This window comes from Strigops habroptila, chromosome 4 (genome assembly GCF_004027225.2).
Source record: "Strigops habroptila isolate Jane chromosome 4, bStrHab1.2.pri, whole genome shotgun sequence".
In the NCBI taxonomy this organism is placed as follows: domain Eukaryota; kingdom Metazoa; phylum Chordata; class Aves; order Psittaciformes; family Psittacidae; genus Strigops; species Strigops habroptila.
In genome coordinates, this window is record NC_046358.1 from 6,483,337 (window position 1) to 6,508,947 (window position 25,611).

Sequence of the window (25,611 nt, forward strand, 5' to 3'; positions counted from 1 at the left end):
CTTTGTGTGAGATCCCCTCGTGTCTGCATGCCAGCAGGTCTGCCTCAGAAAGAGTGGCTTTTGCAGTTGTCTACCCTGGGTTATGCTGTCCTTTAGAAGCCTTTGTGGTAGCCTCTCTAACTCCAGGTGCCTGGTTCAGTCCTCAGTTTCCTGGGCTTCCCCTAGGAGTACAGAGCTTCGGTTTGCAGGCTGTGTTCCTAGCACCTAATAGTGTGCTAAAAGGGTTTGCCGGCTGGCTGCCTGCCTGCCAGTGCTCAGGGGCTTGGCCAAGGGCACAGAAGAGGAGAAATGAAGACATTAATTCAGCAAATGCTGCTATTCCACACTAAATAAAGGGCCAAAGAGAGGCTTGGGCAGCCATGGCCATATTTTTGTATCAGCTCTGCTAACTAGGGGCCGGTTGAGGCATCGTGCTGCTGTGGAGGCTGCCTTGGCCAGGACAAAGGGGCAGCCAGCTGGTGGCACTGTGCAGAGCTGCGAAGTGCCAGATGCCGTGGCCACAAGTGGGTGACGGGAGCATTCCTACATGAACCATCCTTGAGGGCCGCTGGCCTGCAGGGTCACAGCCTTCTTGCCTCAGAAATAGGGGGGTATAGCCCACCCCCCGCCCCTTATGGGCCTGTTGGTGACAACAGTGCAGTGGGTTCTGTGTTGGCACCTCCCTGTAATGTGACAGTGTAGAAAAGCCATGAGTGAGGGACTGTGCTCCCTTCATTAGGGTATTGCATGGCATCACTCCTGGAGACATGGAGGCACTGAGATGAGATGAAGAGATTTGGTTTTGGAGGGATCGCAAGGGAGGAACATGGTGGTGGTGAGGGACAGGGAAGGGAAACAGCCCTGAAGCTGTGGCTGCACGGGAGGGATGTGCACCAGGGCAGGGAGGACTATGAGCAGAACCTGGGCAGGACCACACAGCCCAGGACCAGAAGCTGATGCAGCAGGAGGGGGTAGGCAGCAGCACCTGGGGGGGGTCTGTCCCCTGCCAACCCAGCTGGTGTCCCGGGGCATCCTTTGTGACCTCGCTGCAGAGCCAGAGTCGGGGTGCACCATGCGCTGGTGGCTCCTACTGCTCGCCCTGCTGCTGGGGGCTGCCCTCCCGCGGCCCTTGGATGAGAGGTGATGGCATTTCCCTCCTCCTTCCCTTCCTCCCTGCTGCCCTCGTACCTGCAGAGGTGCCCCAGGGCTCCTGGTGGGTGCTGCCGCTCACGGCACCAAGGCCTCAAGAGCTGGCTCGTCTGGGTTAAGATAAGCAGTGCTGGGAGCTCTTGTTGCAGTGTGGGTGAGTGCTGTAGGGTCTTGGCTCACTCTCACCCCTGCTTTTCCTCCACAGGGCCAGCTACTCGGTCCCTGAGGACTTCTCTGCTCTCCTGGAGCTTCCGCAGCAGCACTTTGGCTTGGTGGATGGTACAGTGCACTCCCTAACCCGCTTTCCCTGCACTCACCATCCAGGTGGGCGCTTGTCCCCAGCGCTGTGAGCAGCCCAGGGCTGAGCCCAACCTCTCCCCTGTACCTGCAGATTATGGCATCAAGCCCAAGCAGCCGCGCCTCAGGACCCAGGTGGGACGGAAGCGGCCGGAGTGGCTGCAAAGAGCTGGCAAAAGCAAGAGAGATGAGCTTGACCTGCAGGAGTACTACGATGATGCCCGTCTGTGAACCAATGTGCCCACCACAGCCCAGCCTCAGGGACCCCTCACTGCAGGACAGCGTAGGTGTGGCGTGTAGGAATGGGGGGGATTAAGGGTATACCCTGCTTTGGGAGGAGGCTGGAGCAGGTCACCTCTAGCTCTCCCTTCTGATCATCATACAACTTCTGGCCTTCAGGGATTGCAGCAGGGATCTCAGGCCAAACCCGAGAAGTTCCAGCTCCTCTTGGGGCCCCAAGGGAAGGAAAGCAGGGCCCAAACCCACTGCAGTGGGACACAAACAGCACAGGAGCCCTGCTCCATGAACCATCATATTTAATAGTTGTTGCCCTCACAGCAGATCCAGCTGAAGCAGAGAGCTCTCTGGCTGCAGGGACTGGGAGGGCTGTTCTACCTCCCTGGTGCTTTGCTCGGCTCCCTGCAGGCTTTAGCCCTTCCCTGCCCCACATCTGGCAGGCACCAAGTTCTGCCCTGGGGTGGCCCAGCCCTGCCACTGCCTCTGCTACCTGCAGCCAGGGGGAGAGGGGGAAAGGAGCAGAGAAAGGCTCCCCTCCTGAGGGTGTAGTTACTGCAGGGAGCTATAGAGGGGTATTTCTCTCTCCCCCCAAGGCATGGATACAAGAGGAGAGGGATGGGGGCAGAGGCAGGGGTGAGCTGCCTCAGCTCATCCTGGTGCTGTTTCTGGCAGAGAGGACAGTGAGGTTCCTTCTGTCATTCCTGCCCAGCAGCCTTTATATCCCCAGGGCATGGCAGGGAGGTGATGCCTGCTCAGGGCAAGCCCATCTCCCAGGCAGAAGCCAGCATTATGGGTCTCATTTGCTGTAGCTGCTGTGTCTTCATACTGCAGGAGTCCGACTCTGCATTAAAAGTCACCCCAGAGGGATGTGACGGGAAGCTGGGCCATGGCCACAAGGAGGAGATGCTGTCACCCCAGCCGGCAGCAGGAAAGGGCCTGAGCACGCTCCACTGCTCACAGGCAGGGCACCCAGCAGGTACTTCTCCAATAGAATAAACTAAGAGTATTTTGTACAATAAACACAATTTGTCCAGCCCTCCCCCCTCCCGTCCCCCCCAGCCCAAGGAAGGGGAGTCACGAAAAGAGGCTGCACCCCATGCCCCGGGGAGCCCTGCCCCGGGCCTGCTCCTCCTCCAGGCTCAAAGCAGCTCTTGTCCATGCACGACACGGGGAAGGGGCGACACTGCAGCCCTGGCTGTGCAGGAGGTGCCTGTGCCAGCCCCTACTCCAGGTAGATGTCCTCCGTGGGGCACGTGTACTCCACATACTCCTTGTAGAACTGCTGAAAAGCCCTCCTGCAACACAGCACGGGGCAGAGCTGAGCAGTGTCCTCCCCACAAGGCATTTACAGAGCCCCCCTTCCATTCTCACCCTTGGTCCTGCAGCCAGTTTGACCCTCCAGTCCCCCAGCCCCTGTGTTAGCACCCAGAGCTGCCATCAGATCAACCTTGCCCTGATCCCTGCACATCCACATGACTTTCAGCCATCTGCCTGCAAAGCCTTGCACTGGGACTTGTCCCAGTGCTGTTGGGAATACGCTGCCTGTAGCCCTGTTAGCCCTGGCTCTTGCCCCAAGCCTCGCGCTTGAAGGAAGAGGTGCCAGCCTGGGGCCGGGTCCAAGCCCCACATGTATGGGGAGATGGCAGGATTCAGCCTGGCTGCCTCGTTCCTCCTGCCCTTTGGGTTCACACCTTCCCTGCCCAGCCAGGACTCACCCTACAGACTCTGCCAGTGGCTTCGTGGACTCCTCCGAGACGAAGACATGACAGGCAAATCTGTGGTCCGCAGGGTGCTTGGTGATGAACCCAAAATACCTGAGGGCAGAGAGAGTGGGTGTGACTGGACTAGCAGACAAATAGGCACAGGTACCCCAGCATCCCTTTGAATATAGGAGTTTGGGACCTGCGACCCCCCTCAAATCCCAGTGGCCACCAACTGCCATGGCCCATGATCATTGCTGGGATGTAATTCCCTTCCCAGCCCAGTGCTGCTCTCAGGTAGCAGGAAAGCAGCAAAGCCTCTGTGCTGAGCTCGTGGCATTGAGAGCTACCCCACGCCTCCTTAGTACTCACTTGTTGTTCTTTGGATGGTACCCACAAAAGGAAATGTTCTTCAGCTGGAAAAAATGGCTACACTTGTTTACCTGGGGGAGAGAGAAATGAACTGTCAAAGCTTCCCTCCCCACCACCCTGCGGGGCAGCAGGGCTCTGGACCTGGAAATATGTGCTTGGATTGAACAGTGAAATGAATTAGAGCCCAATCCAGGGCTGGTGCCAGCAGCAGCTTCAGGATGGCCCCAAGCACCCATCCCAGCTGCCTCTGCCTCTTGCCAGGTTTCCCTGGAGGCCCTGGGTTAGGCTGTACTCAGGCAAGAGTCTGTGTGGCTGTCCACCCAGCACACACAGTGCTCCCTGACTAAATACCAGTGGATATAAGGTGAATGGATAACTAAGAACTAAGCCGTTCAAGCTTGGGTGTTCAAAGGGCCCAGGCAGAAATAAGAACTTACTTACGGGAGTTTAAAGAGCAACCAAGTTGATGGCATCCTCTAGATACAGGCAAAGCTTGTAGAAACCCCAGCCTAGCTCTCTATCACAGCACTCAGAGCCATGAACGACTCCTATCCACAGCAGTAGGGGAGGTTTCCCAACAGCTTGCTGCAAAAGCCCTCTGCCCATCACCGTACTTTGCTAAGGCTGCTTATGCAAAATGCTAATCAGCAGCCTGCCCTGGCCAGCTAAAGAGATTACAGGGCAGATCTGGAGGACACCACTCAAAATAGTAGCAGAAAGGTTTAGGAGCAACTGGCAGATTACCGGTACAGCTCAGCTTGCAGCATCCCAGCGCAGCAACGTGTTTGGGAGCTACAAGGGCATCAACCAGCAGTACGCCCAAAGCTGGGATTCTGTGAGACACAGAGGACCCTGATGATGGGCCTACCACCCCAATGATGGTGTTCTCACAACCTCAATCTTCATATGCAAACATGACCTATAGCACAGGGGGCAGGAGCCAGCTCAGAGCAGCAGCTGGGGAAGGGATGAGGTGAATGGGGAGCGGGGCACTACCTTGCTGTGCTCCTTGGAGTCATCAGCTTTCACAGCAATCTTGACCCCACGGACGCTGATCTCCAGGACGCAGCTGGAGGGTGGGTTAAAGTGCACAGTGAGGCGGCGCGTGGTGGCAATCTGGGGGAAGGACAGAGAGAAAAAGGCCTGGGACTCATAAACAGTGGTGATGGCTCGCCCCTTTCCTTCCCCATTGAGGTTCTGTTCTGCTGCCAGCAGGAGCTCCTGCTTCTATTGATGGGGTGGGACATTACCTTCTGCATGGCCGCGCATAGCACATCATTGCCCTTGTGATAGGGAACCTGCACCGAGCCAAGGAACTTCACCCGAAACTGGTCCACCCAGTCACTGCTCTTGGCCAGAGCTGCAAGAGAGAACACACAGGGGGGTCATCGCCAATGACCAGGCTGAACTCCACCTCCGCTCTCCATATGCCCACCCCTGCACAGGGAAAGCTTCCTGTAACATCCAGGTACCAGCTTCCAGCATCACACCAGAAGCTGCCCATTGCTCTCTGCTGGGTGCCCTTGATCCTCCCTCCATCCCCCTGCTCAGCACCAGCCTCTGCTCAGTGGAGAGGAGGTGGACACAAGATGGGGACATCAGCAGAAGCTTGGTACCTGTTATATGGTCTGGGTCCTTGGTGACTTCGATAGCATAGTAAGCAGGAAAAATGCCCCGGTCTCCTGTCCGCATGTTGTAGGCCTCATACCAATAATCTTCTGCCTGCACCTCCACCAGCAAAGGGTCATCCACCTCCAGCTCCAGCTCATCCGCGTGGCGAGGCACAAACCTGGGTAGAGAGGCACTGGTGCCTGGCTGGCCAGCAGCATGGTGGCCTTCTCACTGGTGCCAACACAAACCCACCACTGGCCTAGGCAGGCAGCGCCTGAGATGCTAAATAAAGCATTGGAGCAGGTTTAGACTCAAAAGGCAGCAACATCCTGGCACCTAAGGCAAGGATAACCCCTACTGCACCACCCCTGCTGCTCCCCAGAGGTCCTGGCTGCCCTCGGAAGTCTTGCCCCTGCAGCAGCCTGGGCTGATGTTGCTCCTGAGCAGGGCATGAACTACAGGCAGTGGTTTGGGTCTTCCCATGGTGGAAACACTGGGGTTTGGTCTGGCCCCACTGCAGTGGAAGGGCAGCACTGGCTTTCCCCTGCGAGAGGCTGGGGGCATTGCTCACGCCTGCAAGCTCACCTAAAGACAGCGCGGTGGGTCTGCTCCTGCTCCTCCCCGTTGATCATGCAGGAGAACAACCCGAAGGACTCTGCACCTGGGGATGAAGGCAGAGGGGGATGTCTCAGCACCACAGCCAAGGGATGGACATGGCCCAGGCAGAAGAGACAAAGCTGTGCGGTGCCACCAGCACCGTGGGACCAGCTGAACTACAGGAAGCCCTGCCTCTGGGGCATGCCACCACCACCAGTGCTCCTCTGGAGTTGGGGAGAAGGGTGGCACTCCAGAAGAGATGCTGTCCCCCTGCAAGACCACTTAACCTCTCCCCCTCAGCATGGCCATACCTTGGGCTAGGCAAAAAAGCATCCTGAAACACCTCTGGCCACCCCACCTGCAGCTCACAAGGCTTTTCCAAGCCCACCCCTGGCTCCCCAGCCACCAGGAACAAAGCCACAGGCTGCAGCAAGCAGAACTGGGGCTTGTGTCTGCTGGTGGCTTTCCACCTCCTGAGTGTGCCCTCAGCCTTGTGCTGAGTGCCCACTGCCCAGGTCCCCCCAGCACCCAGCACTCACTGGAGGAGCGTGCCCGGCCACTCATGAAGACATTGAGGAACTTCTTGGAGAAGTGGATGTCCGCCTCAGGAGTGGAGTCCTCGGAGAGGCACACCGAGTCACGCTTCAGCGCGTCCTCCTCGTACTCCTCGCCGATGGCTGACTCGTAGGGCGAGGAGATGCAGTTGTCATAGACGGTGGCTGAGTCGCTCTCATCGCTGTAGCCCGAGTAGCACTGCTTGAGGCTGACCAGCTCCAGCTGCACGTTCTCGTCCACCACCAGCGTGTATTTGACTGAGTCGTAGGACAGGGCGCTGGTGTCCGAGCTCACCGAGGCTCTCTGGAGGTTGTGCCCTGGCCGGGAGCTGCTGCTCCCACCACCACAGGAGGCCCTGGGCAGGTTCGTCTTGTCGGGAGAGGACATGTAGTCCAGCACCTCATCCTCCTCGCTGATGGAGGGGTTGGTTTTCCCTGCTAGGGCCGAGTAGCCAGAGGTGTCGATGTCGGAGCTGATGGACATGCGGTTCTCGCTGGACTGGGACAGGAACGGCTTGTCAGTCTCCAGAGGATCCGAGTTCTTCTGCACGGGCGTCAGGTAGATCTCCTCCGTGGCCTCCAGCCTTACGTCCGTCTGGTAGTGGATGCGGTCCCGATGGGCCTCGGGGACCCTCGATGTCACCACCACCACGCTGGCACCGTGTGGTGGGGGCCGGCTGGTGGCCTGGTGCTTCTCGGGTGGCCGGGATGTGGCGATGCAGGCGGGTGCCATCTGGGTGGCCGCCGTGCGCCGGCACGGGCTCTCCGTGGATGTGCCCCGGTCTTTGGTGGAGGTTGTGCTGTTTTGGTGATTGACCTCATCACTCAGGCAAACGTGGTCGTGGGGAGGGGTCTGCTCACCTGGAGGGGGAGAAAAGCAGTGTTGGCAGCCCCACAGAGGGTGATGCTCCCTGCTGGGGATGCCACCCAGACCCACCCTGCATCCGTGTGGGATGGTTTTCCCAACCTCCTGCACCAGCATCACTTGCTCAGACTCCTGAGAGCCACAGAAAGGTGCAAGGAGCTGCCCCTGGCCAGCAGCTCTAGAACTCACCCGTTTTCAGAGGCGATGATGACCGGGACACCCGCTCCTGCCAACTGTGCTTTTTCGCCAGAGAGTTGTTATTCAGGGTGTCCTGAGGAGAAGAACAAAGCTGCTTTGTAGCCCGAACAGTAAACAGCACGTGGTGCAGCAGCAGCAGCACCCATCCCTCCCCGGGATGCACACACACATACATAGTTCACCAGCAGACATCAATCCTGATCAGCTGGAGCTTTTGTGGGTGCTGTGCCCTGGGTGGCTGGTCATGCATGTGCACACATGTGTGTGCATGGGGGAACGTGCTCAGCTTCACCGTGACACCCAGGGACCAAAGGCCACCAGGTTCCCTGTAGGGGACAAGTCCTCCCTGCCTGCCTCAGCCCATCCTCTCCTGCACCCCTAAGTTCTCTCTGGTCCCTCCTGCAGGGCACCGGGTGTTTCTCCCCCAGCTACAACCATGGCATTTTCCATGGTTTTCACTCAACTACTGAGCCCTTCTGGGACTCCCTGGATTTTCTCACAGCCTTATCACCAGCCGGCAGCTACAACCAGCAGTGCAGGAGCTGCCCCATCCTTACTTTGCTTCCCCACCAACATGAAGCAAGCTTTTGCCCTGAAATTCCATCATGTTGCATGTTGCTGAACCATGGCTGCCAGATCCCTGCCTCTGTGCAGGGAGGGCAGAGACCCACAACATGGGCCTTTGGTGACATCCCAGCAAAGCCCCTCCTGTGCCAAGGCAAATAACAGTGCATCCCTGCTTGCCTTTCCCAGTGCAAGGATGGGCCAGGATGCAGTCAGGCAAGCTGCCACAGCGACAGCCTCTGCGTGCCAAAGGGCCAGCACACCAGCCAGCCTGGCTGCCTGGACCAGGAGGCAGCAATGCTGCAGGCAGATCCCACTAAGCCCATCCATCCCACAGGGCCAGGGGTCTGTAATGCCCAGCCAAGGTGGAGAGGCATTCACAGGGTCTTAGAAGATGAACCTAGCCAGTCACAGCAGCTGTTTCTTCCCCTTTGGGAAGCTGGGGATGTTCCTCTCACAGTTTCCAGGCCATCTGCCTAGGCATTCAAAAGAAGCCAAATGGCATGGTCCCTCTTGTGACCACCTGCAGGAGGAGGGAGCTGAGCAGGCCAGGATGGTCTGGCGCAGGTAAAGGCAGATCTCAGGCTGATCTCCAAGGGATACCCCTCACCCTATCTTCATCTTGGGGCACCATACATGGGCATGGAGAAACTGCCTTTAGGTAGGTAGGCATCCAGAACAGGCACCCCACGCACCTCACAACCAGTCTGCCTCACACTAGATGCCACCAACAGCACTGCCCTCCCTGGCTGGCCATGCCCCAGTCTGGAGCCCCCATCCCTGCTGCCAGTTATGGCAAATCTTCTGTCTCCCATTCCCCATGTCCTCAGCTCAGCCATGCCCATGGGTCCCAGTGCCACCCCACAGCCTCCACCATTGCCCTGCAAGGGAACAATCAGCTCCAGCCCTCCATCTATGCAAACCCCTCTCCACAGACCTGCAGCCACGCCTGGACACTGTTAGGACCAGCTGCCCAAGAAGGGGGCTCTTACTGTCCCCATCCCCACAGCTGGATGTGCCTGCCACGTGCCGTTTGCTCCTTGGGGTCCCTGCGCAGGGTGGGACCAGGCTGCTGCCGTCCCCTTGTCCATTATACTCGGTGGGGCTCCCCCCGCCTCTCCAGCCCTGCTGCCTTTGTCCCCGGTGCCAGCTGCCCTGCGGGCACCCATCCTGGCTCTGTGCCTTCCTCCTCCTCCTCCTCCTCCTCCTCCTCCCAGCCGTGGCCTGAGGCAGAGAGCTGGCATCAGCTGCGGGTGCCGGGCTGGTGACACCCAGCTCTGACTACTCCCCATCTGTCACCCACAGGGACACCTGCCTCTCGCTTCAGTGCTCCTCAGCTCAGCGTCACTGCGACGACAATCCTCCTACTTGGCAGCAGGCACGGCTGAACGCAGGAGGGTGGCAAAAATAGCCCCGCGCGCCGCGCAGCCTGCCTGGCTTCGGGAAGTTTGCCATAGAGATGGGGCAAAAGGACTCTGGATGCTGCTCAGAGGGTCAGCATGTGGGGCACTGAAATACTGCCTACCCTGGAATGACAGCAACCCCATGGCTGGTGGGGTGGGTAGTCTTGGAGAAAGCCGCCCAAAACCCGGGCGTGAAGAAGACAACAGATCTCCCTTGTCCTCCTGGCCACCATTTTGGGCGTTGCTGTTCTGTCTCTCAGATTTAGCACGGGGTGCTGACATTAATGCTTCTTTAGCCAGACGCTGCTGCTCTGGAGTGGAGCCCACCAAGTCCCCACCGCCAGGCTCGGGGTACCCAGTGTCACCATCCTGCCCTGGGGCAGCTGAAACCCAGCCAGATGTTGGCCCTGGCCTCGCCAGCCCCGTGGCGCAGTGCCCCGTCCCGTGATGGCTCATTCACGCGTTCATTCACCATGCCTCATTTGCTCTCCATCCCCATGGGGTCCCTTCCTTGCCCTACGGGCTCTGCTGGGGGCACAGCTCGGTCCCACCACACTTCCCGGCCTGTTTCCTCCCCACCTCGGCAGTAGGGATGGAAGAAGGACCCATCCAGCCCTTCAAGCCCCCATCCAAGCACAGTGCCCTGGCAGGCTCGGCGGCTCGAAGGGGCAGCCCGGCAGGGAGCGAGCACATCCCGGTGGCTCTGGGCCTGGCTCTGCAGCAGGGGACGCGGGCAGCGGCGGGCAGGGGGGTCCCAGCCACCCTCCATCCGAGCCCCGCCATCCACCCATCCCTTCATCCCTCCGAGACAAAAAGCCCCCGGCGGCGGGAGCATCCCGAATACCCCCGCCCCGTTCTTACCTGGCTGCGAGGCACCTGCGGGAAGAGGTTGAGCGTTGTGGGTCTCTTGGGCCGGTAGACATCGGTGGTGCCGGCCGGGGGGTCCTTCTTCAGCGGCTCGGGCGCCGTCTGCTCCTCGGCCGGCGCGTCCCCCGCCGCGTCGATGAGGTCGAGCTGGAGCATCTCGGCCTGCAGCCTTGCGGCCTCCCCGCCGCCCGCCGCCCGGGCCCCGCCGCCCGCCCGGCTCACATGGCCCTGCGGGAGCAGCGCCCGCGGTCAGCGCGCCGGGACGGCAGCCGCCGCTCCGCGCCTCCCGACCGGGAAAGGGGAGGGGGGGGCCGGCGCCGGGGCAGCCGCATCAGCACCCGGCGGCCTCTTCCTTTTAAAGGGGCAGGGATGTTATTCCCGAGGCTGGGGAGCTCCGCACCCCGCTCCCGCAGCCCAGCGCAGGGATCTGTGCTTGGTGGCCCCTGGGTGATGGGGCATCCCCAGCTCCCCATTCCCGGCAGGTGGCTGTAGGTACATGCGACCATCACATTCACCATGAGGTGCGCGCAGCCAGGTTTCATCTCGACATAATGGGGACATTTTTTACAGTGAGAACAAACAATCATAGATGCATAGACTGGTTTGGGTTGGAAGGGACCTTAAAGCTCATCCAGCTCCAACCTCCTGCCACGGGCAGGAACACCTTCCACTAGAGCAGGTTGCTCCAAGCCCCTGTGTCCAACCTGGCCTTGAACACTGCCAGGGATGGGGCAGCCACAGCTTCTCTGGGCACCCTGTGCCAGCGCCTCAGCACCCTCACAGGGAAGAACTTCTTCCTTATACCCAACGTAAATCTCCCCTGTTCAAATTTAAACCCATTTCCCCATGTTCTATCACTACAGTTTCTGATGAAGAGTCCCTCTTTGGCATTCTTGTAGGCCCCCTTCAGATATTGGAAGGCTGCTATGAGGTTTGCGTGGAGACCTCATAGCTGCCTTCTCATTTGGCAGAACAACCTCTCAGGGACATGGTACAGCCCCTGTCACTGGAGGTTCTCAAGATGTGACTGGACAGGGTGCTAGATAATCTCACCTAGGCTCCTTTTCCCACAAAAGGTTTGGCCAGGTGATCTTTTGAGGTTCCTTCCAGCCCGGGCTGCCCTACAACTGGGCTCCCCTCCCAAGGCAGACTGTGTCCTATGGTTCCTGTCCTGGCAACCGGGACTCACACAAGCACATATTTTGGTTGGATGTTTGGTCCAACCCCTGCCTGAAGCAGGTCACTCAGGGCCTTGCCCATCACACCTGAATACCCCCATGGATGGAGAACCCACCACTACGCTGGGTACTGGCACCAGTGCTGCACTGCTACTACTTCTCTTCGAAGGGTTTGAAGCTTTCACTGCACACCTCTGAGAGGAGTCAGGCCCTTTTTTCCCCATAACGCTTGTTGAGCAGCCAAAGACAGCAGCTACATCCCCCTTGGCCTCTTCACCTTAGAATCACAGAATCAACCAGGTTGGAAAAGACCTTTAAGATCATCAAGTCCAACCATTACCCCAGCACTGCCAAGGCCACCACTAACCCATGTCATTGAGGGCTTCATCTACACAGTTTGTGAACACTTCCAGGGATGGTGATTCCACCACTGCCCTGGGCAGCCTGTTCCAGTGCCTGAGCACCCTCTTGGTGAAGAAATCTTGAACAAGCCATTTCTCATACACCTGCCTTTGCACCTATTGGGACCTGAAGCCATGCAGAAGGGATGCCCGACAAGCCAGTAGCCTGGCACTATCTCTCCATCCACCAGCTGATGGTGGCTGTGCTCTGGGAGGCGCAGCTCCACTCTTTCCCTTTCCACCCTTCACTCTTGGAGCAGCGTGGCCACCATGGCCTGTGAGGGCTGTGAGCAGGATGCCCCATTGCGCCACCAAGGCTGGATCCCAGCGCTGAGCCACCACACTATGTGCTGCTGTGTGAAGAGGCATCGATATCCCCCTGCATCTCCAGGTGTTTAAAGGTCAGTGGTTTCCTTCCCCAGCCTCCTTCCTTGCACAACCAGAGCTTGCACATGCACGAGTTGCTGCAGCCAGCACTAATGGCTGTGACTTGGCATTAGTCACTTGAATTCCCATGTTATCAGCTGTTTGTGGTGACTGGAAAGCTCGTCAGCGGGCAGAGGTGGAGAAGGGAGTTTTTTTGCAGCTGATGCTATCCGTGTCTCCAGCTGCACGGAGGATGCTCCTTGAACCATGAGAAAATAAACAGCTCCAGCAGCTCTGGCAGCCCCTCCAAGAGCTCCCGCTGCTACCAGCTCCTAAACTGTCAGACTAAAGCCAGCACAAGGGCTCTGCCCGCTGCAGGCAGAGGATGAACCCTCTCAGGGGGATGTTTCACCTCAGTGTCCCTTCTGCAGTCCTGGTGAGCACCTGGAGGAGCACTGCCACCAAACCCCATCACCCATCCTCTTGAGGCTTTAAACATTTAACTCCCTTGCTTTTACCATCAGCCATCATATAACAAGTTCTGTGTTTCTGTGGCACCAGTTGCCTGTGGCAAATCACACGGATTTTAACAAGGAAACAGAGCCACAGGAAAAGAACTGGGTGGAAATACCACATTATACCTAAGCAAGGTATACCTGAGTCAGCTGGTAACGTTCAACCTAGGCTGCTAATGATGCTGCCTCAGTAATCCTGTAGCTGCAGCAATCACTTGGAAAACTCGCAGAGAAAGGGAAAGTCCCAGAAGGATTCAGAAAAGCAAAATAGTCCCTGCTTTGAAGAAAAGCGCACACCCTAGGAGGGATGCACCATTCCTGGTTCAATAGCTAGAAGGAAACTACAGCCACTGCAGGTACTTACTAATGGCCTGTAGCACAACAAAGTCCTTTTGAAGCCACACAGCAATAGATCACCTTACCATCTGAGTGGGACCTGCAGTGATCTGCAAAGTGAGGGCAGGGTCTGGACTTTGGGAAGCCTTTCTAACTGGAAGGATGCTGCCCCAGCAGAACAGCCTCAGGAGCTCTCTAGGAGCAAGTCATGGGGAGGCTCACACCTCCATCGCAGAGCCATCCCTGGGACAGATGTGATGCTGGTGTGCTCCTGCTGATGCTACCTCCAACTCACATGGTGCCATCCCAATGGCAAAAATTCCCAGTGTCCAGCAGCTGGTCTCTGATGGTCCCAGCGCTGTGGTCCGTGGGCCCAAGGAGGGTTAGAAGAGGATGAGCCCTGCTGCAATTGAGAGGTGGTGGGAGCACCCATGGGAGCAATGGTTTAGACAAGGGAACTGTCTGCATGCGGGCTGATCTAACCACAGGAAGGGACGGATGCTGCTGCTTCCCTAGGAATGAAAGGCTCTTGCAAGAGGAGGGGGATGATATACAAGATGTTGCTTGGGTGACCCCAATCTCTACCCATTGTGATCAAGCAGGCAAAAGGCTCTTCCCTGCTCCCCCTGTCAAGGAGTGACAAAACCTTCATCTGGGAAAAGCACTTTAGGAGCATGGGCAAGCAACGGGGACTTGCCGAGCAGAGGGACTGTGTCCCCTCTTCCTACCACCCGCCTGTGATTGCTTCCTCCCAGCTCCAAAGCACCAGGAGAAGCCTCTCTGCCCCCAGCCTGGCACAGCCACAGCTGGTGATGGGTCACAGAGGCAGCTTCATGGGACAGCCTTTGAAATAAGCCCGGAATAAGCAGCCACCTCGCTGCTGTATCCTTTGCTCGCAATCCATGCAGCCAGCTCCCCGCCAGTCCCTGGATCAGTAGGTTGGAATGGCTCATGGCAGCTGCTTCCCTCTTTGCAGTGGGACCTGCCGGCCTTCCGAGGGCATCTGCTGCCAGCAGCACACTGGATCAGTGATAATGAACATCAAGAGAAAGCCTGGCATTCCCAGCAGTCATCTTATGCTGGGAAAACAGAGTGGTTTGCGTTTTTTCTCCACATATCTGTATCTTCACGGCTGGTTCAGGCCTTTTTATAGAGTCATAGAATTATAGAATGGTTTGTGTTGGAAGGGACCTTAAAGCTCACCCAGTCCCAACCCCCTGCCACAGGCAGGGACACCTTCCACTAGAGCAGGTTGCTCCAAGCCCCCGTGTCCAACCTGGCCTTGAACAGTGCCAGGGATGGAGCAGCCACAGCTTCTCTGGGCACCCTCTGCCAGCACCTCAGCACCCTCACAGAGGACCACAAAAGCTCAGCACAGCCCTATATCGGCTCTTTCCCTTTGGGCACTTGTTCTCGTGCTCTCAGGTATTCCCAGGAAGGGTATTGCTTATTTTTCTTTGATTTTTTTTTCATTCCTGCATTAACCATTTCCCACAGCTCCTGCAGTAGAGAAGAGGCACCACCGAGCCTTTACCAACCTCAGCCTGGCTGTCTGCCGGGATCCAACTTGCTGGAACCAGGGATTGTCACCCCAGACTTCCAAGCCACCAAACTGAGGCCAAACCCAAAGCTTCTGTTGTTACTGTCCCTTTCAATATGCTTGACCACTGCCATTTGAGAGGTGGAGGTGACATCCCTTCCCACAGCAGCCCCCAGCCATCGTCCTCCCCTGCCATTCAACAGCAGCTCTGCTCCTCCCCCGAGCCCTCTCATTCACTTCACTCCTGGTTTTCATTCACCCAGGACTTCCTGTTGTATTTAAGGTGTTCTTCAGGCACACTTCCAATTATTCCTCATTCTTACTACAGGGTCTCCTATCCATGAGGTGTGGTCCTCATCCGTGGATAGTTCCCTCTTGCACAAACATCAGTCTACGCCTCCTTGCAGTTTCTGTGTGTCTAAGCCACTATTTCTGGAAAGCTGCTAAAATAGCCCATGACGAAATCATCTTTGTTTTTCCAGGGCCAAATAAAACCCAAACCCCACCTCTGTTTGGGTGTTGACCTCTGCACCAGCCACCCATTCCTGGCACAGGGTTCTGTTGCCGAGCAGCTCTGCCTGGATCCTGGAAGCTGTCCCCATCCAGCAGCTTCCTTCCCATCCCTCCACCAGGATTTGTCTCTTTGCTCCTTCCTGCTGCTTTCCTGCTTGCTGCTGGCTCTGCCCATCTCTCTGGAGACTTGCTGCTGGATCAGGAAGCTTGGAGCAGCTCACCATGTTCCCCAGAGCCCATGCTTCCCCTTTCCCCATCGCTCCCTGCTCCGCTATGACCCAGCAGCCATCAGCTCGCTCTCACCCTGCATCCCTCGCTCCATCGCAGGGCTCTCACCAGCTACCCATCACTGTGGGGGTGACCAGGACCAACCCTTACCCACCATGGGTGCTCTGCAGCACTGGCACCGGAGCTCACGACAGGCAGGACACCAGCATGGGGCCCCCCAGCTCTGGCCTCCCTTTGCCAAGCCATCCATCCCCACGTGATGCAATTAGCTGCTGACGCTGGCCACAGGTCAGGACGGATTTACTGGCCCCTGCGCTGTGCACAGACCCAGCCAACTGCTCCCTCTGGGCCTGGCTGCATCCATCAGGCAGATCCTGCACTCCCGTCGCCTCCAGCTCGCTCCAGACATCAATCGGGTTGGAAAGCTCCCTGGTTCTTGCAGTGTTAGGGACCGAAACCCCCTCTCTTCGCCGTTGCTGTCACCACTCTCATTCCTGCTCCTCGGGCAATCCTCCATGTCCCATATAAACCATTCAGACATATTTTTAGCAGGCATTTTTTTCCCTGAGAGTGGTAGGCTTCTTCCTTTGCTGTGTTTATGAATAACTCGCTGCTTCCCCCGGGGGCAGCCGCGCATCCCCCTTCCACACCAGCACGCTCTCAGTGCACCCAGGCGTTCGAGCAGAGCAGCTCGGGGCTGTCTCCTGTGTCTACTGAGGGTCAGGTCTCTGCATTCGCGGCAACGCAGAAACCCCTCAGTAAATTGCTTTAAATAGGCAAAACAGTCTATTTGTCCTCACCATCTATTAAAGGCTGCAGCAGTTGAGCTGCAAGTTATCTCCTCCACTCTTACCTTCATCACCAAACCTCAGCCAAGGGCTGGTGGTCCATAAAGAAGAAATCCTGTCCTAAGAGCCTAGTGGTGCTATCAGCAGCAGATAGCTAGGATGGCTAAAGGGAAGAGTCCAGCAATGCACCCACAGCCCCTGCTCCCTCGCCTGCTGCAGGCAGGAGGATCTTCCCACTGCCCTGCCTTCACATGGACACTCAGCACTGGGTTTGCCTTTGGTTTTGCCTCCGGATATCCCTCCTTCCTTTGGCATACACAGACCACGAGCCCAGGCTCTCCCTGTCCTTCCCTGGCCATAAAGTCATAGAATCACAGAATGGTTTGGGTTGGAAGGGACCTTAAAGCTCATCCAGTTCCAACCCCCTGCCATGGGCAGGGACACCTTCCACTAGAGCAGGTTGCTCCAAGCCCCTGTGTCCAACCTGGCCTTGAACACTGCCAGGGATGGGGCAGCCACAGCTTCTCTGGGCACCCTGTGCCATCACCTCAGCACCCTCACAGTAAAGAACGTCTTCCTTATATCTAGCCTGAACTTCCCTATTTCAGTTTAAACCCATCGCACCTTGTCCTGTCACTACAGTCCCTGATGAAGAGTCCCTCCCCAGCATCCTTGTAGCCCCCTTCAGACACTGGAAGCTGCTCTGAGGTCTCCACGCAGCTTCTCTTCTCCAGGCTGAACAGCCCCAACTCTCTCTGCCTGTCTCCATATGGGAGGTGCTCCAGCCCCTGATCATCCTCGTGGCCTCCTCTGGACTTGCTCCAACAGCTCCATGTCTGTCTTATGTTGAGGACACCAGAACTGCACACAGTGCTCCAAGTGAGGTCTCATGAGAGCAGAGCAGAGGGGCAGGGGCAGGAGCAGGAGGAGGTTGTGGCCACAGGAGAGATGTGGAGCAGCAGCCGCATCTCTGGGAGCAGCCGGATTTCAGCTGGGAAGGTCCCGAATTAGACCAGGATACAGCAGGACACCTTCACCTCCATGGATGAGGTCTGCCTGTACCCTCCTGCCGGCAACGAGGGATTCCAAACACCACAAATTCACTTTCTAATTTTAAATCTGCCTTCAAATTCCTCTGCCTTTCCCCTCCTCTCTGGGCCTTTATCACTTCTGTAGAGGAAACACTTCTCCTGAGGGATGAAATTACTTTCAAACCATTTGGCTGCTCTGCCAGCATTTGCATCCCTTTAGCATGAAACACACTGGCAAAACACAGAATCCTGCATATTTACAAGTCTAGTTTATCTCCACGTTTCTATGCCCTTCTTGGGCAGTTCAAATAGTGGTGTGATCCCTGCTGGGGTCTCCACAGTGTGCCCCAGGGTGCTTAATGTGGATGGGAGACCCTCCTGCAGCATCCGCACAGGCTTCCCACGTCCCATTTTTATTCCACCTGCTGGGGCCAGAGCCACCTCCTCCATCCCTATTTCAGCAGCCTCCAGGTTTCGCGCCTCCTCAACACCTCCTAAAGGCCAGTTTCCTTTAGCTCGGGCTAAAGGCAGCTAGCAAGCGAGAAGGAATGTCTTGGGTGAGCAGAGGAGAGCTCTCACCATACAAGACAAGCTGCACCTCCAGGCCCAGAGATGCATGTGGGGAGCAGAAGGCCCATGTGGGCCTTTTGGTGACACCTCACACATGTCCTCACTTCCCAACGATGCTCATCAAGTGTCATAAGCTCACTGGTCATCCCTCTCAAACGGGAGCATGCTCAGACGCTTGGGTTCATCCCTGAAGAACAGACTCAAACCCTTCCAGAGCAATGGGAACTAAAAGGCACTGGCTTTGAGATGCTTTTTTAGTGCCTTGAGTTTGGCTGGCTCAGAAAGGGTCTGTGCTGTGCCACAGTGAGGAGAAGGCTCTGCCAAGCAGAGGACATTGGGGTTGTGACAATGGGTACCTTGAGGAAGCATCGCTGGCCTGAGGACCTGATGGTCCAGCCATCCCCACCAGCACGCTCTGCCCACCCCATCCCCACCCTGTCCCCATCCCCATTGCACTCACCCGGGTGGCCAGGCTCTCCTTGCAGTGCAGGCTGATTCCACACTCGTCGGTGATCTCGGAGAGGTCTTCATCCTCAAACTCCTCAAGGCTGATGTCGTGGGTGAGCCTGGAGGGAGAGGAGATGGTGCCATCACCCACTGCACAGGGCACAGGCAGGATGTGCAGGGTGGCATGCTGACTGGGGAGAGGCTCTCCTGGTCTTTAATGTGAAGAAAAATTGGGAAGGAGGCCCCTTCCAGAGGGGATGGGTCTGTCCCCACCGAATGGCTGAGCTTGGCATGGTCTACAGCTATGGGGAGGCAGGAGGAATGTGCCCCAAGCCAGCCCCAGGTCCCAAAGGCAGCAGGGATGTGCAGGTTGGAAGAGCATAGGACAGGCAGCAGAGCCAAGCCCTGTCCCAGGAGGTTTGGCTCCCACCATCCCAGGGAGGCTCTGGGGTTGCTCCAGTGGGGCACAGACACCTGGTGGGACAAAGACCAGTGTTACAGGGAAGGGTTGGGGGTCCTGTGAGGGCACAGCTGGAGGATGGACGCGCTGGGACAGGGTCACCTCATCAAGACCCTGCAAGCACCACAAACCTACCTTTGGTTCTGCCTCCAGTTATCCCTCCTTCCTTCAGCATACACAGCCCATGAGCCCAGGCTCTCCCTGTCCTTCCCTGGCCATAACATCCAGGAGCAGGAGGCACCACCAGCCTCCAAGCAGCGGCTGGGAGGGATGTCCCAGCTCAGATGCCTGCAGTAGGAGAGGCCAGAGATTTCCCTCTGTGCCAAAATCACTCCCTGGGTTGCCTGTGGGCATCCCCATGGCCATGGGTGCTGCCAAGCCTGCCCGCTTGGGGTCCGTCAGGGCTGGCAGCACCACAGGCTCATTACATCCCTTCAAAAAGTTTAGAGATATCCTTTTTGCAGCTGGAAATGTGCTGATGGGCGAGTTCCTTTTGTGCTTGATCCTTGATCGCATCCCTGGGGGAACAGCAGGGAGCTCCTGGCTTCTGTGCATTAAAGCATTTCTCCATGGTGGTACCACAATGTTCCTCTTGCTTATTCATTACCATGGCGGGTAAATAAAAGAGCCCAGCTCAAAAGTCCCCTGCTAACCTGTGTTGTGTGCCACCACTTCCATTGCTCCCAGCTCCTTGGGCTGGGAGATGCTTGGGTGAAAGCACCATGTGGAGCCCATAACCCCTCTCCAGCCTTGCCTTCACCAGCAGGGAAGGAAAGAGAAGGGTATTTTGTGACCTGCAGAGCTCCCACCGTCACTTTAAGCATTGCTTGCACACCTTGGGGCTCCCCCGCTGCAGTGGCACCAAGCAGTGTCATGGAGGGGTAACACCTCCCTTGTCCTGCCCCTCAGAGGTGGGGAAGGAGCAGGAGAAGCCCATTGGAGGAGCAGCATCACCGCTTGATGTTTCCAAGCACCCCATCAGCGGTGGGCTCCTGGGCTGAAGGTGGGCAGGAACCACTGTGGCCATGGGTCCAACTCCCATGAGGGGCAGGAATAGAGCCTTCAGCACAGGGTGGGATGTGCTGACCCCCCCTTGCCCATCTCCTGCTGCTGCAGAGCAGGAGGCTCATGATGAGCCTGCAAAGCACAGATCGATTTCTTCTCCGGTTACACGGGTCACCAGGGTGGGACATTATCCGCCGATGATGCTCAGGGCCTCCACCTGCCTTGATGTGCAAGCACAGAGCCCCCCACTCCAGAATGGGGACCGGCAGCCCTGCCTCTGCTTCCAGGGATGCGCAGGTCTCCAGCACTGGTCCTGCCTGCAGATGCTGCCGGACCACCTTTGCCACGCAGCTCCCTGTGAAGCCAGGCAAAACTTTGGGCTCTGCTGTGTGCCAAGTTTGCTCCTGTCCTGTGGCCATCGCTCCGGGAAGGGTGATGTGCCCAGGGGCTGCTCCTCATCACCCTGCACACCCACAGGACAGCCCTCCCCATCCCCAAGCCCCCGGCCGGTGCCCTACCATTTCTCCCACTGATCTTCCAGCCAGCTCTCCTCCTCGGTGCTCGACTCCATTTTCAAGGGCAGCTGCATTGAGGAGGAACCCCCTTCCCTGGGGGACACGCTCCCACCCTATAAACAACCCCCCGTGCCTGGGGCAGGGAGGAGTGAAGAGACGATGGGTGCCTGCTGCCTGTCCGCCTGCCCCGTCGCAGTCTGTGGCTGCCGGCACTGCTCTGTCTCCTCACTGCGCAACCTGGGGAAGCTCATTAAAAATAGATGGAATCAGCTGTCCTGGAGGGGAAAAAAACCATAACCTCACCACTGAGGCAGTGCCAAGTCCCTGCTCTCTGCTGGGGATGCTGACTGCCTCCCTGCCAGCCAGCCAGCCCGGCTCCTGGTCCTGCTCCAGCACCGCTCCCCAGCACCCGCAGCGGGATCTGCTTACCCCAGCACGGGCGCCCATGCCGCCCGGCCTCCTCCTGCCCTTTCAGCATCGCTGGCCAAGCCAGGGACAAGGGGCTCTGCCCCTCTCTGCCCCGCTGCAGGGATGGGACGAGTTCCTGAGGGAGATGGGAGCATCTGTCCAGCTTCCCGCCAGGCAGAGCAGGGATGCTCACAACGCAAGGGCCGCAGTGATTCCAGCAGCGGAACCGGCATCGTGTCTGGCTGCATTCCCTGAGCAAAAGGAAGCAAGAGGAGCACCTTCACCAAGGAGCAAGCCTGGCTGGCAGAGAGCAGTGCTGGGAGTGCTGCCCCTTCCCCATCTGCTCCTGCTTCAGGAGCTTCCCCAGCCTCTACTCCCTGTTAAGAGGCAGAGAAATACCTGGTGAGCTGCTCTGCCAGCTCCCACCCCTCTCCTGCTGCCGAAGGAGATCGGGACCTTTCCCAGGAGAGGCTGCCAAGTGTTGCCAACAAACTGTTGGCACAGTGGACTATCATCCTCCATCACCATCACTCATGATACTGTGTTCATTGTCTCTCAGCTCCCCGATAACGGTATCCAGGGCTCCATCTTCCCTATCAGCTCTGCCTGGAGGCACCTCGTCTGCTTGAAACCTCCTCGCTTAATGCGATGAATAAAGAAATCTCTATCTCCGTATTACTCCCGCCCTTTTCTCCTCTCACATGGATGCTCCAGGACTTCCCAGGAGATACAAGGAAGGCTCTCTCTTAGCCCCCCCCGCTCCCTGTGCTGGAAACACCCCTGCTTTTCTCTCTTGCTTCTCAAAGAGGCTAAAAATACCAGCAAAATGAAACAGCTCTGACTCCCCTCAGCTCCTTCACTGCCAGAAAAACTCTGAGCAGGACCTACGTGGGTATTTTGGCCAACATCCCTCACCAGCAGCAGCAGTGGAGGCATGGTGCTGCTGTAAGTGGGCACCATGGCATCTTAGGTACATGGGAGGTTGCCCCCAGATGCAAGGATGGATAAGCCCTCTATCTGCGGTGGTTATGGGTGCTCTGCTGAAGGATGTGCCAAGAGGTATCCAGAGGCTGTCAGCCCCGCTGAACACAGGAGAACTGATAAACTTGGGGCAAGCAATGGAGCACACATGGGTGTGTGAGCAGAGGCAGCCGTTACCTGCCTGTAGCAGGAGCAGCTTCATCACAGGCCTAATAACAGCCTTAGCACCAAGCCTGGCTGCTGCTTGGCTCCATCCCCTGCCAGGGAAAAGGGGACCTGCAGCATCGTGTCCCCAGCCCACTGCCGCTGCGTGGGATTCCCACACAGGGACTTGGCCATGGCAACATGCGCGATGGAGCTGGGGCTCCAGCAAGCCTGGGTGCCCGGGCAGCGCTCCAATCCTCTGCTCCCAGCAGCGCTGTGTGCAAGTGCTGTCACCAGCATCAGTGGGAGGAATAGTACTACCCTACATTGGGCTGGCCCTGGGGGAGAGCCCAAAGACTCTTTTAATTGAACCAAGCAGAAGGTGCCTCCATCTCCATCAGAAGAAGACAGCCCTTTCATCTCCCCTCACAGGAAGACAGGTAGCCCCACTCCAAAACCCAGCTCATCGCCTCCAAACAGGTTCTTCTGATGGCTCCAGATGAGCACAGCAGACACACAAAACAACCCGTAGTGCTAGGATTGATTTCTGCCTCAGCCTGAAGGTGCTGCTTTGAACTTCCCGAGGAGCTGGAGGCCTCTCCTTCCCCTAAAGACCTCTTCCCCTCCTGAGGCCCCAGCAATGGCTTGGAAAGGGCTGTGATTTCCCACAGTGCTCCCAGAGGAGCGAGGTAATTCCCCCTCTCCTGACCCATGCAAATAGCTCCCTCAGCGTTTCCTTCCTGAGGAGGCTTCCTGCCTCAGCAGCTCCATGGATGCTCTTTGCTTTTATTAGGGAAACCAGCAGAACACACAGGTCCCAGCTACACCAGAGCTGCACTCCTGGAGGCACCAGGCACAACCCCACTTGTGCCCCTCTTGTGCTGGGCAGAGAGACCTCCAGCCCCGGAGAGCCCCTCGCAGGAAAGCCTGGACCCAAAGCACGGGCAAAGCTTCTTGGCAGGGTGAGAAGATGCAACAGTGTCCCAGAGGAAGATGCTAAGGAGTCCCAGTGGGGGTCAGCCCCCAACGTGAGCCTTTGGGAGTTTACGGACAAGAGGAAGGCTGAATGAGATGAACATTTTTGTTGCTGTCTACTAAAATGCCGTTCTTGTCATGGTGAGCAGCCACCCCTGGAGGTCCTCCTGGCTAAAGGAGAGCTCACCTCACCATCCTTCTCCTCCCGCCTCATACAATCACAGAATGGTTTGGGTTGGAAGGGACCTTAAAGCTCATCCAGTTCCAACCCCGTGCCATGGGCAGGGACACCTTCCACTAGAGCAGGTTGCTCCAAGCCTCGTCCAACCTGGCCATAAACAACATAAACCCACAGCTTGTCTGGTATAGATTTGGAGATTTTCCTGCCGCTCACTCTTGCACCTTCTGAATGCAGCAGGATCCAAGACTTTGCCTCTTCTCAGACAACACCAAACCATCACTAGAAATGAGGACCTGCCAGGCCACCATCCCTGGCATCCTCAGAGCTTCAGACCCCATTGGTCTGCTTGCTCGCCAGGACCAAGTCCTCTCTTGATTCAAGCTATCTAATGCTTGTGCCAGCGCATCACCACTCAGGGCGCTGAAAGAGCAGGCGAACGTACCAGAGAGCATTAAACCTGAAACACCTCGTCCCGCAGGCAGTAAGCTGGGGCAGAGCGCAGGGCTCAGCCAGGACCTCACCACCAGCCACGGGCTGAGCCTTCACTCTGAGCCACGCTCGTCACTGCTGTCCATGGGGAATGGCCCCTTGCTGAGCAGGAACCCAGGACCTGGGTCAGGCACAACCCATGTAACCCAGCCCACAAACAGGTCACAAACAGAGCTCCCTCCTCGCACCATTCTCCCTGCCACAGCGCTGCCTCTGCTCTGCCAGACCCTGCCCCAGGCTGAGGGATATCATCAGCATCTCCTTCCACTTCAAGGCTGACACCCTGAGCTTGGCGCATGGGAAAGCTCTTGCGCTCCTGCCTCAAGAACCCAGCTCTCTGGGTAGTTGAGGTCAGTTCTTCCCTGAGGCTTCTTTCCCGAAGGTCTGAGACACAACAGGAAGCAGCATCTCATTCTCCTCCCAGAGCATCACTGTTTGCTGGGGAGCAGGAGGGTGCCCTGGGGACAGCCGCTGCATCCAGGACAGTGCTGTGTGATGAGCCTGATGCTCTCACAGGCCCGGAGCTGCTGTTTGGTGCAGCCCTCAGGCTGCAGCCCCTGGCTCGGTGGCCAAGCCCCTTCTCCACGGTGGACGTTGCCAGAGGCAGCGTTTAATCGCTGGGTTTGCAGGATGTACCAGCCATGTTGTAGCAGCTCCCAGCAGCATTCGCAGGCAGCGCTGCAAGAGGAGGCAGATGCTGAAGCCCCGGAGCCACAGCAAAAGGGCTCCAGGAGCAGACCCCTTCAGAGGTAAATGGTCTGAAAGCCACCACAGCTTGACTGCACCTTCCTGCTTCCTCACAGAGACCCAGTGGTCACCACACCGCAGGGGCTGGGGCCTGCTAGAGGTGAGGGTAAGCTTATCTGTGGCCCCAAGTGCGGACCAGCCCCTCCTTTCCCTCCCCAAAATCTCACCACATTAAGCAGCCGGTACTGATCTCCCCATCTCAGCCAGCTCCCCTGCAGCACCCCTGGGTGCCAGAGGCAAGCAGAGAGCAATGGATGATGCCATGGCCACCAGAAGCAGTGAGCATCCCACTGATGACAAGTGAACAACCCCGGGCACCGCATCCCCTTTCCCACCCAGTGCATCCCTGTCCCAGAGCCGGAGGCTCCAAAGCCCCAGGTCATCCCTGGCCTGGCTCCTGCCATCGGAAGTCCCTGTGACCAGCCCTGCTGGGTTTTGGAGGAGACACAGCCCCCTGCCTCCCAAATCGATGGGAGTGCTTAGCATTGCCAAAAGGATCAATTCTGGCACTCTCCCACCGTCTCACTCAGGATTCTGGTTTCGCAGGGGTGGGGAGGAAGGGGGAACACCTGAGATTTCTAGGAAAGGGCTAGAAAAAGGCTTTTCTGGGGGTGGGGAAAGAGACGAAGGGTTTTTACATGAGGAAAAGGTGTTTAAACAGCAGATCAGCCAGGTGAGGAGGCCGGGGAGGTAGAGGGGGACAAGCAGGGGGCTGGTGGGACCTGCAGTGGTATGTGGGGTGAGGGCAACGGGGGAGGGAACACTGAAGCAACATGGGGGGGGGGGGGGCTGGAGCGATGCATGCGGTGGGGTCCAGCGGTGCCCGGGGTGGGGGGCACAGGGATGGGGGGGGGGGGACCGAAGGATGCGCGGGGAGGCGGCGGGGGCCCGGCGCGGCGGTGTGGGGCGGTGTGGGGCTGCAGCAGATAGGGAGCGATGCTTGGGGAGGTGGAGCAGGGGCAGCCCCGCGGGGGTCCCGGGAGGGGTGTGGGGGGATGCGGCCGGTACCTGAAATTGGGGGGCGAAGCGAGGTGCAGCCCCAGGAACGGGGAGGAGGCGGGCGGGGATGCGGCTCCTTTCTCTCGCTCCGCCATTCTGTGGCTCTCTCCATGCAGGCGGAGGGCGGGCGGGAGGGAGGGAGGCAGGGAAGGAGGGATGGAGGGAGGGGGATGCTGTGGTGCCGGCGGGGAGGGACATACCTGCCGCCGGGGGTGGGGGGAGAAGGGGGAGCGCGGGGCGCGGCCGGGGGGCTCCTTCCGCGGCCCCCGGCGGCAGCTGCAGGACAGATGTGGCCGCAGCTGGAGGCGACACCCCGCACCCCCCCCCCCCCCCCGCACCGCCCGAGCGATGAGAAACGCCGGGGCCGGCGGGGCAGATGTGCCCACAGCTGGAACGACCCC

General features: G+C 58.0%; 2 protein-coding genes across 3 annotated transcripts; one reads left to right on the top strand and one right to left on the bottom strand.

The window, feature by feature from the left end:
• The first annotated feature begins 66 nt into the window (after positions 1 to 66).
• C4H11orf94 (chromosome 4 C11orf94 homolog) lies at positions 67 to 2,682 on the top strand. Of its 2 annotated transcripts, XM_030481699.1 has the most exons (4): positions 67 to 1,119; positions 1,334 to 1,407; positions 1,520 to 1,708; positions 2,494 to 2,682. In XM_030481699.1, exons 1-3 carry the CDS (start codon positions 866 to 868, stop codon positions 1,654 to 1,656), a joined length of 465 nt encoding a protein of 154 aa, XP_030337559.1. In that variant the 5' UTR covers positions 67 to 865; the 3' UTR covers positions 1,657 to 1,708; positions 2,494 to 2,682. The 2 variants fall into 2 exon arrangements, with proteins under 2 accessions (XP_030337559.1, XP_030337558.1); XM_030481698.1 differs by having other exon boundaries at positions 67 to 1,407.
• Positions 1,945 to 25,344, bottom strand: MAPK8IP1 (mitogen-activated protein kinase 8 interacting protein 1). Its single transcript, XM_030481691.1, has 12 exons — positions 25,220 to 25,344; positions 18,320 to 18,425; positions 10,388 to 10,621; positions 7,551 to 7,632; positions 6,482 to 7,357; positions 5,931 to 6,006; positions 5,351 to 5,523; positions 4,985 to 5,094; positions 4,731 to 4,850; positions 3,735 to 3,805; positions 3,378 to 3,476; positions 1,945 to 2,957 (listed from the first exon to the last, which is right to left on the bottom strand). The coding sequence occupies exons 1-12, from the start codon at positions 25,303 to 25,305 to the stop codon at positions 2,885 to 2,887; spliced, it is 2,106 nt and encodes a 701-aa protein (XP_030337551.1). The 5' UTR covers positions 25,306 to 25,344; the 3' UTR covers positions 1,945 to 2,884.
• Between the last annotated feature and the right edge of the window lie 267 nt (positions 25,345 to 25,611).